This window comes from Artemia franciscana, chromosome 18 (genome assembly GCF_032884065.1).
Source record: "Artemia franciscana chromosome 18, ASM3288406v1, whole genome shotgun sequence".
NCBI classification, from domain to species: domain Eukaryota; kingdom Metazoa; phylum Arthropoda; class Branchiopoda; order Anostraca; family Artemiidae; genus Artemia; species Artemia franciscana.
This window is the reverse complement of record NC_088880.1, coordinates 29,175,488-29,188,931: the sequence shown is the minus strand read 5'-3', so window position 1 is coordinate 29,188,931 and position 13,444 is coordinate 29,175,488. Positions and strand designations below refer to the sequence as shown.

Genomic DNA, 13,444 nt, shown 5'->3' with positions numbered 1-13,444 from the left:
AAATTTTTAGAAAGATAACAGCAAAGCAGCTTCGGTTATTCAAAGATTTTTCACCACATGGTGTGAGAGGATAGGAGCAAGGCATGAAATAATCTGGTTAGTCTGGTCACTATAGGACAAAGACATTCAACCTTTAATCGTCCAGCCCGCCCCCACCCGAAATCTTATTTTTTCGAATTCCAGAACATTCCTGATTCAAATTAACATTTTTTTTATTGCACCTCCCCGGAAAAAAAATTCGTCCGTGCGCATCATCATACACATTAACGAACGGTAATGGAAAAATTAATGACTCAAACAAATTAACTAATTAACAAATAACCAAATTAACAAATTAAGTGTTTAATTAGAAAAATTGAAGGTAGACATTAATAAAGAGGCCTAAGATAGAAATCAAAACAGTAATTTTACACAGATATTCAAAAGGCATTAAATCATAATACACACAATTCCAGGAAAGCAAAAAAAAATCGAAAAATCCCTTCAGTTAGCTTTTAACTGAAGTTGTTTCCTCGAATCGGCTGTTTTAGAAGAGATCAATGCATGACAATGATAATTTCTATGACAACAACTTCAAGATATGGCAATGGCAATTTAGGTATGAAATGCTGCGTCTTCAGGGTATTTAACAAGAGAAGAGAAGAAGAATATTAGTCAGAAAAAAAAAACAGATACAATGCCTCATTTTTTTTTAATAAGCAAATTAAAATAAGAGCAAACAGACTGAGCATACCATTCCGGGTCTCAATTAAGGGCGAGGGGTAAGGTATGATTTTCAGTTTGGAAAAAAATCTAAATACCGTCTTTTAAATTAGCTCCCGTGGAAGCTTGTAATTGACCAGACAGCAAGTTCTGTGCTTTCAAACTATTCTCCTTGAAATCCTCATTTTTATGAAAGGACAGAAACTGCACAATCCCGACCAGAAAATTAGAGGAAAAGTCAATATACAGAATGATAATAAAATAAAATTATCCATAGCCTAGAAACAAGGAGACCTTCACCGGGGGAACATCCTCAAAAGTACAACTATTCTAAACGCCAAATGTGAGAGGCGAAAATCGATCTTAATAGTTCGTCCAAGAGAGTGGAACGTATGTATAGGTAAACTAAAACAAAAGCGGAAATTCCTTTGAGAGAACGCCACTGGAAGTTTGCTCCGGGAACAATATGATAATTAGACATGTGAAGAAATGAGACAGTCAAATCTTACGTTTGACTCCCTCATCCCTTTAGGGGTGATGGCTATGAAGTAAACCGGTTTCTATTTCAATAAGATAATGCGACATTCGTTGAATCATGGGCAAGTTTGTCGAGATCAACCAAAATATGTCATGAACTGACACTGTTTCTGACAAAAATGCAAATGAAAACCGACGCGACGTCGGAAAACCGTTATTTAACGGTTTAAAGTCGTCGCGACGTTAAATAACGACGTTAGAAAATCGACGCTACGTCAGTTTTCTAAGGGCTTATGATAAGGGGGAGGCCGAAGACTTTCTGTGTACGCATCTTTTAGATGAGATAACGTTAGATTTCCAGCTTTCAGTTTAGAATTTAGTCATATGCTAGGTAATTTTTCTACCTTTTTTTCATAATGTTTGTGGGTTTCTTTTTTAAATAAATATAGAGTCGTCGCGATGACGACGCCACGAAAACCGACGTCGTCCTTGGTTGCTGAAAACTCTAGCTCCGCCTCTGAGTAAAAGCATTTGATAGTGTGAAAATATAGCTAGTGGATCATATAGCATCCCTTTAGGGGCGATGGTTACGAAGTAAACCGGCTTCAATTCCAATAAGATCATGCGACATTCGTTGACTCATGGGCAAGTTTCTTGAAATCAACAAAATATGTCATGAACTGACACTTTTTCTGATAAAATGCAAATGACAGGAATCAGGTGCGTCAACCGAGGGAGGGTGTACTTGTATTGTCATTTGGACTTGCGACTCCCTCAAGTAATGATGATCAGGACTCACTCGTTATTGCTTGAGGGGAGTTCTGGTAGAACTTCCTTCAAGTAATGATGCTAGAACTATTTTGAAAATATTTTAGTTTTAGAGATTGTATTTTGTGAGTTCTTTCATATTCTTTTTATCATTTGTTTTGCTGAGGACGGCCCTTGGATATAGGGTCAAAATATTCATTTAAAGTTGCAATCCACTGTCTTATATAAAAATTCCCCTATTGTTCTACTTGTTGTTTATGATGGAAAGGCGGTGTGGTCTTCGTCACTATTTACAAATATAAATTATTAGCTACTCGAAGAAACCACCGATCTCACCTCAGATACCTTCAATAATTCCAAAATCCCAGTATAATCAAGTCAACTGCAGCAAACTGACTTTAAGAATATTCCCAAACAGATTAACAATTACGATTTGTAATGCCAATACAACTGAATTGACTGATCCAACCACGCGAATCATAATTTTTCCAACTATATACACCCCAAAGAAACGAAAAGTTACCAAAATCTTGTAACTCAAAAACCTTTTGTTCTTTTTACTAGCTTAAAATTTCCGCCAGAAGAACCAATCCGGAGGCAATTAGCGTAGCGTTCTTTTTATTAGTTTAGAAATTCACACAGAAACCAATCAGGTAGAGTTTAACCTGTCGTTCTTTTTATTGGTTTGCGATGTCATACAGATGAACCAATCAGGAGGAAATCAACCTCTCGCTCTTTTTACTGGTTTAAAATCTTGCTCAGTAGAACCAATTAGGAGGGAATTAACATACCGTTCTTTTTAGGCCTACTGTTTAAAACTCTTGCGAAGAAGAACCAATCTAGAGGAAACTGACACGTTGCTCTTTTATTAGTTTAAAATTTCACACAGCATAGGAGAACCAATCAGGCTTTATAAAAGTGAGATAATTGGACTTCCCTCTCTAATACGCACTTAAAGAAAAGTAGGACCAGCTTACGAAAATACGTCACAGACGTAAACCGATGAAATTAAAGCACCATTTTTACCACGAAACTATAGAATAACAATGTCAATTGTTCTCCATGCATACACTTATTATGTTAAATATATAATTTATTATAATATACATTAAATTTATAATTTATAAGGTTAATATAAAATTTATTAGGTTGAAAACTTCAGCTAAAACCTTTACTAAAGTCCATGCTAAATGTGTTATTGTATAAAACGTTGAATACAACAAACAAAGCTACGTCGCCGTCTACTTTCCACCAACTGCAGCACATCTCGGAGCGCCACGTGTGCCACACAGTTCCGCCACGTGAGGCACAGCCCCCCACAACGTTTGGCATAATTCCAGCATGCTTGGCAAGCGCCAAGTGATGTAGGTGATTGTAGCCTAAAAATCACCGACCCCTCGAACAAAGCATCGCAATACATTGATAAAAGATCGTGACATTTCTCAAGTTACGCAAAGAAGACAAAACAAATATTAGTAATTTGAAATATACTTTTGAAATAAGATTTGTAGATATATCTTGCATAATCTGAACCCTCCAAACTACCCATAAGGTGGTTAAAACTAAGATTTTTCTTTCTTTTAATGTAACCTGCTGTTTCCACAGATTACTCTTTTTCCACAGAGTTCATGTCCTCGGGCAGGCTAGAATATTTGTTGGGCGGTTTATCCCGTAGACCTTTCTGCGTGTCGTGCTTGCTGGTCGTTTTGATGATAAACAATGCAAATCTTTTGTCTTTCTTTATTTTCTTTCTCTCTCTCTCTCTCTCTCTCTCTCTCTCTCTCTCTCTCTCTCTCTCTCTCTCTCTCTCTCTCTCTCTCTCTCTCTCTCTCTCTCTCTCTCTTCCTCTTCTTAATGTTTTATTGAATTTATGTAATGTTAAGCCTGTTTTGCTTAAATTCCTTCTCTATCCCTTGTCCACAGTTCGTCATTTTCTGTTTACGAAGCACATAATGCTCAGATGTCTTGGGATAAGACCTTGCACAGAAAAACGCCATTTCAGGTAGTGCAACTTGCTATTTTATGACTTGCTCGTGATTGGAGACAAAGGCATATGGTCTTTATTTAAAAAAAAATGATATTTTTTTTAATTATAAAAAAAATGATAAAAAATCATCATAAAAACTAGGTATCGATGGAAATTTATGATATAAAATTAAAAAAAAGTTATGATAAGCACTGTTTTTGTTAGATTTCCTAAGCCTAATAAGACAAATACGTTTCTACATTTCCCCTATGACGAGAACCCTCTTCAAAGCCAAGTACTGAGTACGCACCGAATATAATAATAAAAAAAAACTTGGTTGTAAGTAAGGATATAAATTTTGAGGTTTTACAGCTTACCCAAAATATCAGGATACAGAACAAAAAGTAACGAGGGGGGTTGAATCCAAAATCCACACCAGAAAGTCGAGTTTTCCAAGAAATTCAAGGATATTTGTTTACAGGAAATGGATAAGGGGGCTCTTCTAACTTTAGGAGAGCTCTCTCTAATAAGATACTCTTTCTAATTCCTCTCCTAACTTCAGATTTTACTTTTCAACTGCCTCCTAACCATTGATAAAAATGCTCTTACCCGTCCCCAGGTTCGGAAAAAAACTGTGACCCATTTTAACGAAAAAAAAATCATGATATGTATTTTGCTGTAAATGGTATAACCTTGAATCAGGAGTGTCTTCGAATTCCCAAGTGGGTGTCCCATGCTCTTACACAGAGGTTTTGACTTATTGTGTATCTAGGTATGGTACAAACATCGCTGAAAACAAGAGCTAAGAGCTCATATGGCACTTGTGACGAGGTTAGAAGAGCCAAGAGCTAATATGGTATGAGCTCTGACAAAATTCTAAAAAACCAACAGATTGTTTTAAAAGGAAAATCAGAAACTTAATGCCGGTCGGGATTTAAAATAAGAGCTCTGAATCACAATGTCCTTCTAAATATCACAATTCATTAAGATCCGATCACCCACTCGTAAGTTAAGAATACCTCAATTTTTCTAATTTTTCCTCTCTCTTCAGCCCCCCAGATGGTCGAATCGGGGAAAACGACTTTATCAAGTCAATTTGGGCAGCTCCCTGACACGCCTACCAATTTTCATCGTCCTAGCACGTCCAGAAGCACCAAACTCGCCAAAGCACTGAGCCCACCCCCTACCTCCCTCAAAGAGAGCGGATCCAGTCCGGTTATGTCAATCACGTATCTACGACATTTATAAGCGTTTTCCAAGATTTCCGGTTTCCCCCTCCAACTCCCTCCAATGTCAACAGATCTGGTCGGGATGTGAAATAAGAGCTCTGAGACATGAGTTCCTTCTATATATCATATTTCATTAAGATCTGGTCACCCATTTTTTAGTTAAAATACTTCAATTTTTCCAATTTTTCCAAATTAACAACCCCCAGCTCCCCCAAAGAGAACGGATCCGTTCCAATCATGTCAATCATTTAACTTGTTCTTATTCTTCCCACCAAGTTTCATCCTGATCTCTCCGCTTCAAGCGTTTTCCAAGATTTTCGGTCTTCCCCCCCCCCCCCTGATGACACTGGATCCGGTCGGAATTTAAAATAAGACATCTGAGTTACGAGGTCTTTCTAAATATGAAATTTCATGAAGACCCGATTCACGAAGATCCTTCACAAGTTAAAAATACCTCATTTTTCTATTTTTTAGAATTAATACTCCCCTCCCCCCAACTCCCCCAAAGAGAGCAGATCCGTTCCGGTTATGTCAATCACGTATCTAGGACTTGTGCTTATTTTTCCCACCAAGTTTTATCCCGACCCGTCTCCACTCTAAGAGTTTTCCAAGATTTTAGGTTACCCCCAACTCCTCCCAATGTCACCGGATACGGTCGGGATTTAAAATACGAGTTCTGAGACACGATATCCTTCCAAACATCAAATTTCATTAAGATCCGATCACCCGTTCGTAAGTTAAAAATGCCTCATTTTTACCGATTTAACCACCACCACCCCCCCCCAGATGTTTGAATCGGAAAAACGACAATTTCTAATTTAACCGGTCTGGTTCCTGAACGCTTGCCAAATTTCTTCGTCCTAGCTTACCTCGAAGTGCCTATAGTAGCAAAACCGGGACAGACAGTCAGACAGACAGACAAACAGACCGACCGACAGAATTTGCGATAGCTAAATGTCACTTGGTAGATACCAAGGGCCATAAAAAACTGAAATCCGAAATTAATATTTTACAATGAAATATTGCGCATTGATTTTAATTACTTATGTTTAAACTAGTTCTGTGTACTTTTCGAGCTGAGAGTTGCTCCGTTTTCGTACTTGAAAAATCTGACACCTAAAGATTTTTGAAATGCACAGCAATCAAAGTTTGATTGAAAAAAAAAAATTAGTAGGCTAACAGCACATGTTCAAATGAATTTTGTAACGATTTGTTATTAACTGTATCGTATTTACACCATGGATTATTTTTCTCGGTAAAAATGAGGATTAAGGCAACAACAAGCAATCTATAAATAAGAGATACGAGATAAGGACGAAGTAAGCGTATGCGTCGCAGTAACATGAAAATACCAGTCACTAGATTGGATAAGCCTGCCTTTTTTTTCAATACACATTGAATGACAAAATCATGGAAAGTTATGAAGTCAAAATCAAGGAAAAAAATGGAATGAAACTAACTGTCCAAGTTAGGACTGGCCTAATCTACAATAAAAGGATTTGCTTTTTATACTGACATCTAATATTTAACATTTGCTAAGTTTTAAATGTACACATCATAAGTTATGTTTATATTTTAGTCATCACATTTATTCCTTTTGTCATCTCAGATCTTGATCAAAAGCCTAAATATTTGATCAAATAACAATTTTTGTTATTTGACTGCAACATATATTAGACGAAAGCGGTTTTTCCTATATATGGGATAATGGCCAAGGCCCCCAAAAATAGTGGGTATCTTTTTCTTAGAGATTTAAATACTAGGCTTGACCAAGATATTCAACACTGGGATGCTGGCAAGGTTACCTTATGTGATTTGCCAGTTTTTGGAAGCATTAAAAGTAGCACCATTAGATTTCCCAATCGAAACTGTATTCGGATGTAATCGTCAGACTAAAGACGGTATAATTGTCAATACCAAGACAATTGTATTCCGCCCCCACCCTAATGGTTCCAGATATAGCCCTAAATTATAAATAATAAAAAGTTTTTTTTTTCTGATGAGAGTAGCCTAAAGAGCGAAGTTAAAACTTACAACGAACCTTCGCAGTTTGTGCAACATATATCTCAAACCTGTTGTACTACTTCAGTTTTATGTTTTCAGCAAAACACTAATTTTTCAGAACTGCTAAATCACTTTTTATTTCGTTCCGACATCCTTTTTTGGGGGTTTCAGGCTCTTTTCTGAAATTCTTAGAAATTTATTTTCGCGATAGAATTTTACTGTTAAGATTAACCGAAATAATAGTTATCATTCCTGAATCAGCAACTAATGGCAATTTTTCCTCACAAGACAGTTTTTTCAGAATTTATATTTAAAATTTTGGTTACTATTATTCGTTTTTTACTAGTTTGCAGCTATCGCTGCAACCATGACCTACCAATCTTTTTAACCTGGTCTAAAGCATCAAGCCATTGGGAAATAATGGGAACAGTTGGATAAATATATAATTTGAAAATGACTGGAACACGTAGACGAAAATAGAAGGGAACATGAAAATCAGATTAATAAAAACTCCTGCATAATATAAAGGAAGAATTTCAACAGTGTTTTCTTGCAATTCTGTGCAGAGCCTAGGGCTAAATTTGGCCCCATTAGGAATGGGGGGAGGGCTGGTCACTGTAGCGACCATTATATTTCGGAAATGCTGATTTTGGAACTGATTTACTACTATTTTCTTAATTAAAGCGTTACCCACAGAAGAGCCCATAGACCGCAATGTTACCCAATTGTCTCAAAATGTTCCAGGGAAAACCTTCTTCTAAAAGGAAAATCCCTCCCAAGACCACCGTCTGAATGTGAGCAAATCAGGAGCCATCATATAGGAAAGCAGTTCAGAAGAAAAATCCCCTTCGGTACTTGTCGGTTATTGGAAACATATTCAAGAACTATGCTTAGAGTACATATCAGAAAACCGGTTTCATAGCTACAAAAACAAGTGATGGATGATATAATGCATCGGACTTAAAATGTATTGGACTTATACACTTTGGGCTACATATTAAGACATTAGGGTTGGGGGTTAGGTTAGATTAGGTTTCCATGATTTGGTTTCTAAAGTATTATTTTATCAGTCTGTTTTGCAGTTTTTTATTAGGATTAACCGAACTTCACTTTTTGGGTGTATTTCCAATAACCAACAAGTATCTCCCCTTCTTTTCCTGAGTTTAGGTGAATGTATTACGAAAATTCCAACACGTTAAAATTCATGAATACTTCTGGGTTTGTTTTGTTTTTGTTGCAAAAACTTCACATTAATTCAACATATATTAGATAAATGTACAGTATAGGGTGGAAATCAGATAGAAAAAAAGAAATATACCATTAGATTTCTCGTCAAAAGTGGGTTCTTAATATAAAATAATGCCAATTAGACAGATGAATAAAATCAGTGAGGTTTTGGAGTCTAAGGCTATTAAATGGCCCCATTAGGAGGGAGGGGTCTAGGAGGCAATTGCAACTGAAGCAATTATTATAATTGGAAAGAACATTGAATAGAAAATCTAATGATAAGTATTTTTTTCTTATCTGATTTCTGTCCTGTTCTTATACTGCTACTGAAATTTATCTAATTACCAAGTCAATCACCAAAATAGGCAATGTCTATTGAGCCTATGAGTGAAGTCCCAAAGAAGACAATCAAGAAGGGGGGTCAAAACTATTCTCCCATTTGATAGCAGGAGCCCGCGGCGCTATCTAAGCAGATGGCAAAAGTGATGAACAATAAGTCTCGTCCTTCAAGAAAAATGCTTCAAAATTGAGCAACCGGATCAATATAGGATTCTCGAATTTTAAATAGGAAGCCAGAAAAGGGATATGCATACTGTTATAATAATAGGCATTTTGAGAGGCAGAACTTCTTAAAATAGTTGAATTTTTCAAATAGGAATTTTTCAAATAGCGATATTAACTAATTTTTTAAATGATTTTGAGTATAGACAGGAGGGTTGGCCAAAATTAGTTACACAGTTGAGAAGATGGTTTCAAAATTGATTTTTGGTGGTAATTCAGTTAAAGTGTAAAATAGGGCAGAAATCTCGGCCGTGGTAATTTAGTCCAAGTCCTCTTCACCAAAACGGCAGGGTGTAGCCTTAGGCTATATAAAAAGTTCATTTGTTGTTGTTTTTTTTTTCAATTAGCTTTATTTGGCAGCAAGAGCCAACTGTTGGAGAGAAATAAGCAAAAAAGATAAGGACAGACCCACATAGTCAGCGGACTTTTATATGCAGTCTAGGGCTAGATATGACCCCATTAGAGGGGGACTGGGAGTTAATTCCGATGGCAAAAAGTGTTATATAAAGTTATTAGTCAAGTTAACGGCCATCACACCATCCCTGAAAATTGACACCAACTCCAAAACGCAGCAAATAAAGATGCGCACATATAAAGGATAGGAGCAATTCTTCCTTATACCAGGGTAGAAGACACATACCCCAAGAAGAATTTAACATGTTTGGGCCTCAATACGGTTTCTTATCACAGTAGCCCTATACACTCCAGACGAAAAAAAAGTGTGCCTGTTAAACATTGGCTGTCTGCAGCAATATATATAACTATTCCAACATTTGATAACACTAGACTGTGTCATGTTCTGAACTAAACACTACAATAACAAAGATGTCTGATGTCTATGTATTGGATTTTCAGAGTTACTCCCAGTTTAATCGAACCCCAGCCAAGCTACTCCCAAACAAGTGCGTAAATATATCTTAGGGTTATATCCACTATGCCATATCCAAAGTTCTCTTCTAGAGGGAGAAGGAGTGGAGGTGGGTGCATTAAAATATCTCCCAGGACATACTTTAACCTGTAGACCCATCCCTGAAAGTTTCATTTTCCTAACCTAAATCCTTTAAGGGAGAAAGCAAGAAGTCAATTAACTAGAATTTTTCCGAAATTTTCTGAAAACACTTAAAAAAGAATTTTGTTATTACAATGTTTAGTTCAGAACAATACATACATTAGGCCAATATAGCCTACTACTAATTTCTTTTTTAACACGTCACTAAACTCGTAAGTCATGGGGAGAATATAAAGTTAAGCATATTTTTCTAGGTTGGGTCTACCAAACCAAAATTTATCACAGGAATTTCCTTTACAAAAAGGACTTACTTTCAAAATCCATGATCAGAATCCGATATAATTCATCAAAAATCTGATTATCCCCTGTAAAATTCAATTGACTCCCTTCGAGGTAGTCAAAGGGGCCTTTATTTGCAATTATCTCTCGCTGCATCAGTTAAAACAACACAACTACAACTGCAAACATCCTCAACAATCCACAGGTGGTGAAAGATTTATGCAGTATTTCTTCCAAAGAAACCAAATATACTCCTTTTACCAGAGTTTCACTGGATTTTGTACAATAAGGCTAAAAATATGATATTGATTATGTCACAGGTATTCAACAAATAAACGTATTTTGCGCGGTGAATGACGGCGATCTTGGCACCGGAGCCTCACAAAATAATCTTCGTTTGAAAAATAATTCCGTTGACACTAGGTAGATTTCCAACTTCAACCAGAACTCTAGTTCTCCACTACACTCAAATGTGTCACAATATATGCAATTTCACTTCAATATTTGACAATTTTATATCAAGGAAAATCAATAATTTTCTATAATAACATAGGCACATTTGAAACCATTCAGGCTAAGAATCAGTATCAAACAAACTCGGTAACTGGAGTCTTTGATATATTTGCGTGGCAGAGAACCAAACACAGGCTAGGGGTTGCTAACTCTCACTAATCCCCCGGAATTTGTTTCAGCGGGTAATAGGAGCATACAATTACGAAATATAATACCCCCTGATTCTCCGCCCTTGTAAGAAAGGATTTGCGCAAGTCGAGCACGCAGTGATGGAATAAGAATTACCAGGAAAATAAATAACCAAACCCATGTTGGTTAATTGAATGTGTTGAATTGTCTGCAATAATTTACAAACTATTTTAAAAAGAACTAAGTAATACATTATTACCAAGCCAACATGGATGATTTGGTGTAATCATAGCGCTTCCCTGGCTTTAAAGGAATAAATATATATATATATATATATATATATATATATATATATATATATATATATATATATATATATATATATATATATATATATATATATATATATATATGCGTGTATGTGTTACGGTGTACGATCGAAATCTGGTGATAGTCGACATTCACCGAAGAAAGTCCAAAAAAAGGATCTTTAACAAATATTTCGGACATACACACTAAGAAATTATGTATTTGTTGACATTCACATGCATCATGATGGTGAATGTTGAACATTTCTGATATTCATATTTCTGAGATTCTCACCTAATAACTAACCCATTTCAAAAATCTATAACCTAACCTGTCACCATCAAACCTTGCATAAGACTGACAAAGCTGACTGGTTAACAACACATGGTCGCTTGGTGTTTATCCGAAATAATTGTTAAATATCCTTATTTCGGACTTTAACCGGCGAATATCGACATTCACCCGATTTATATATATATATATATATATATATATATATATATATATATATATATATATATATATTATATATATATATATATATATATATATATATATATATATATATATATATATATATATATATATATATATATATATATATATATATATATTATAATATATATATATATATATATATATATATATATATATATATATATATATATATATATATATATATATATATATATATATCTTTTAAAACTAGGAAAAATCGAGAATTTAATTTTTAATGATGAACACCTCCACACGTAGCTTTGTAGTTTTTAGCAGTAGCAAATTAAACAGTAGCAAAAAATGATCAGATATCAAATTTAATAAAACAAGTATAAAACTCAATACGAACAGATATTATTACATATATGAAAGGAGTTGCCCCTTCTACTTCCTTTTAAGTTTTAACATTGCTCTTTATTATCAGCTGAAAAAACTTAACTTATTTTTTTTTTTTGTTCCTGATCGTTTTTAAACAATACCTCTGTCTCCATGAAAAATTCTGGTACTTGTGTATTATACGCCACTCAATCAAGTTTACGATGCTTAAAACTCGAGAACAAACCGGTTTCTTCGTTACTTTAGAAACAAATCTGGGCTATATATTTGCACATCACGGGGGAGTGTAAAGTACAGCGTGTAAACAGCCCCTTTCATATACGAAGTAATTTCTGTTTGTTTTGAGTTCTAATGTCGCTCCTTACATTCAGTAAAAAAAAAACTTGTTTTTTATTTAATTTCTCAACGTTTTTGAATCAATTCATGTTTTGATTTCGGCTCTCCGCAGAGGAATAATTAAAACAAAATTTGCATATTTTTTTCTATATGGCGTTCTCATAGTTTTGATCGAATGATTTTGATAAAAAAAGGAGTGGGGGAGGAAGCCTAGTTGCCCTCCTGTTTTTTGGTTACTTAAAAAGGCAACTAGAACTTTTAATTTTTTACGAATGTTTTTATTAGTAAAAGATATACGTAACTTATAAATTAGTTTACTTAACGAACTTTTTTATTCTCATGTTTTTATTACATATATGAGGGGGTTCACCTCCTCGTCAGTACCTCGCTCTTTACACTAAAGCTTAAATTTTTTCCCAATTCATTAAGAATGACCCCTGAATCAAAAAAGCCGTAAAATAAATAGTTGAAATTACTAAAAATACTTTAGCGTAAAGAGCAAAATGTTAGGAGGAGATGAGCCACTCATATGCGTATTAATTTCTGTTCGTTTCAAGTTTCAATACTGCTCCTTACTTCCAGTGAAAAAACTTTTTCATATTTTTTTTTTTATTTTTTTTTAAACAATGCTAGAAAATCCTGCGCTCCCTTCATGGAAATTTTCTTCCTCTATAACAAATTCCTCGATGGAAAGTTCCCAACATATCCCCCTCTTCTCAACCCCTCCCACAACCAAAAAATCCCCCGGAAAACGTCTGTACACTTCCCAATAACCATTACTATATGTAAGCACTGGTCAAAGTTTGTAACTTGTAGGGGACTGTGGGGGAGTAAGTGGTCCCCAAAGACATAGTTATAAGGCTTTTCGTGGTCCCCAAAGACATAGTTATAAGGTTTTTCAACTACGCTGAATAAAATGGCTATCTCAGAATTTTGATCCGTTGACTTTGGGAAAATAATTAGCGTGGGAGGAGGCCTAGGTGCCCTCCAATTTTTTGGTCACTTAAAAAGGGCACTAGAACTTTTCATTTCGTTAGATGAGCCCTCTCGCAACATTCTAGGACCACTGAGTCGATACGATCACCCCAGGGGAAAAAACAA

General features: G+C 35.3%; 1 protein-coding gene across 10 annotated transcripts in view; it reads right to left on the bottom strand.

Moving 5' to 3' along the window:
- LOC136038845 (serine/threonine-protein kinase tousled-like 2) overlaps nucleotides 1-13,444 on the bottom strand; it is a 119,121-nt gene that overhangs the window by 67,578 nt on the left and 38,099 nt on the right. Inside the window, exon 1 of one of the 10 annotated variants that reach the window (XM_065722262.1) lies at nucleotides 10,255-10,815. The exons of 7 other annotated variants lie outside the window; for them this stretch is intronic. In XM_065722262.1, coding sequence (XP_065578334.1) covers nucleotides 10,255-10,378 — 124 coding nt within the window. In that variant the 5' untranslated portion in view covers nucleotides 10,379-10,815. Of the gene's footprint in view, nucleotides 1-10,254; nucleotides 10,816-13,444 lie in introns of those variants that run through there. 2 more of the 10 variants (XM_065722261.1, XM_065722260.1) reach the window with 2 other exon arrangements.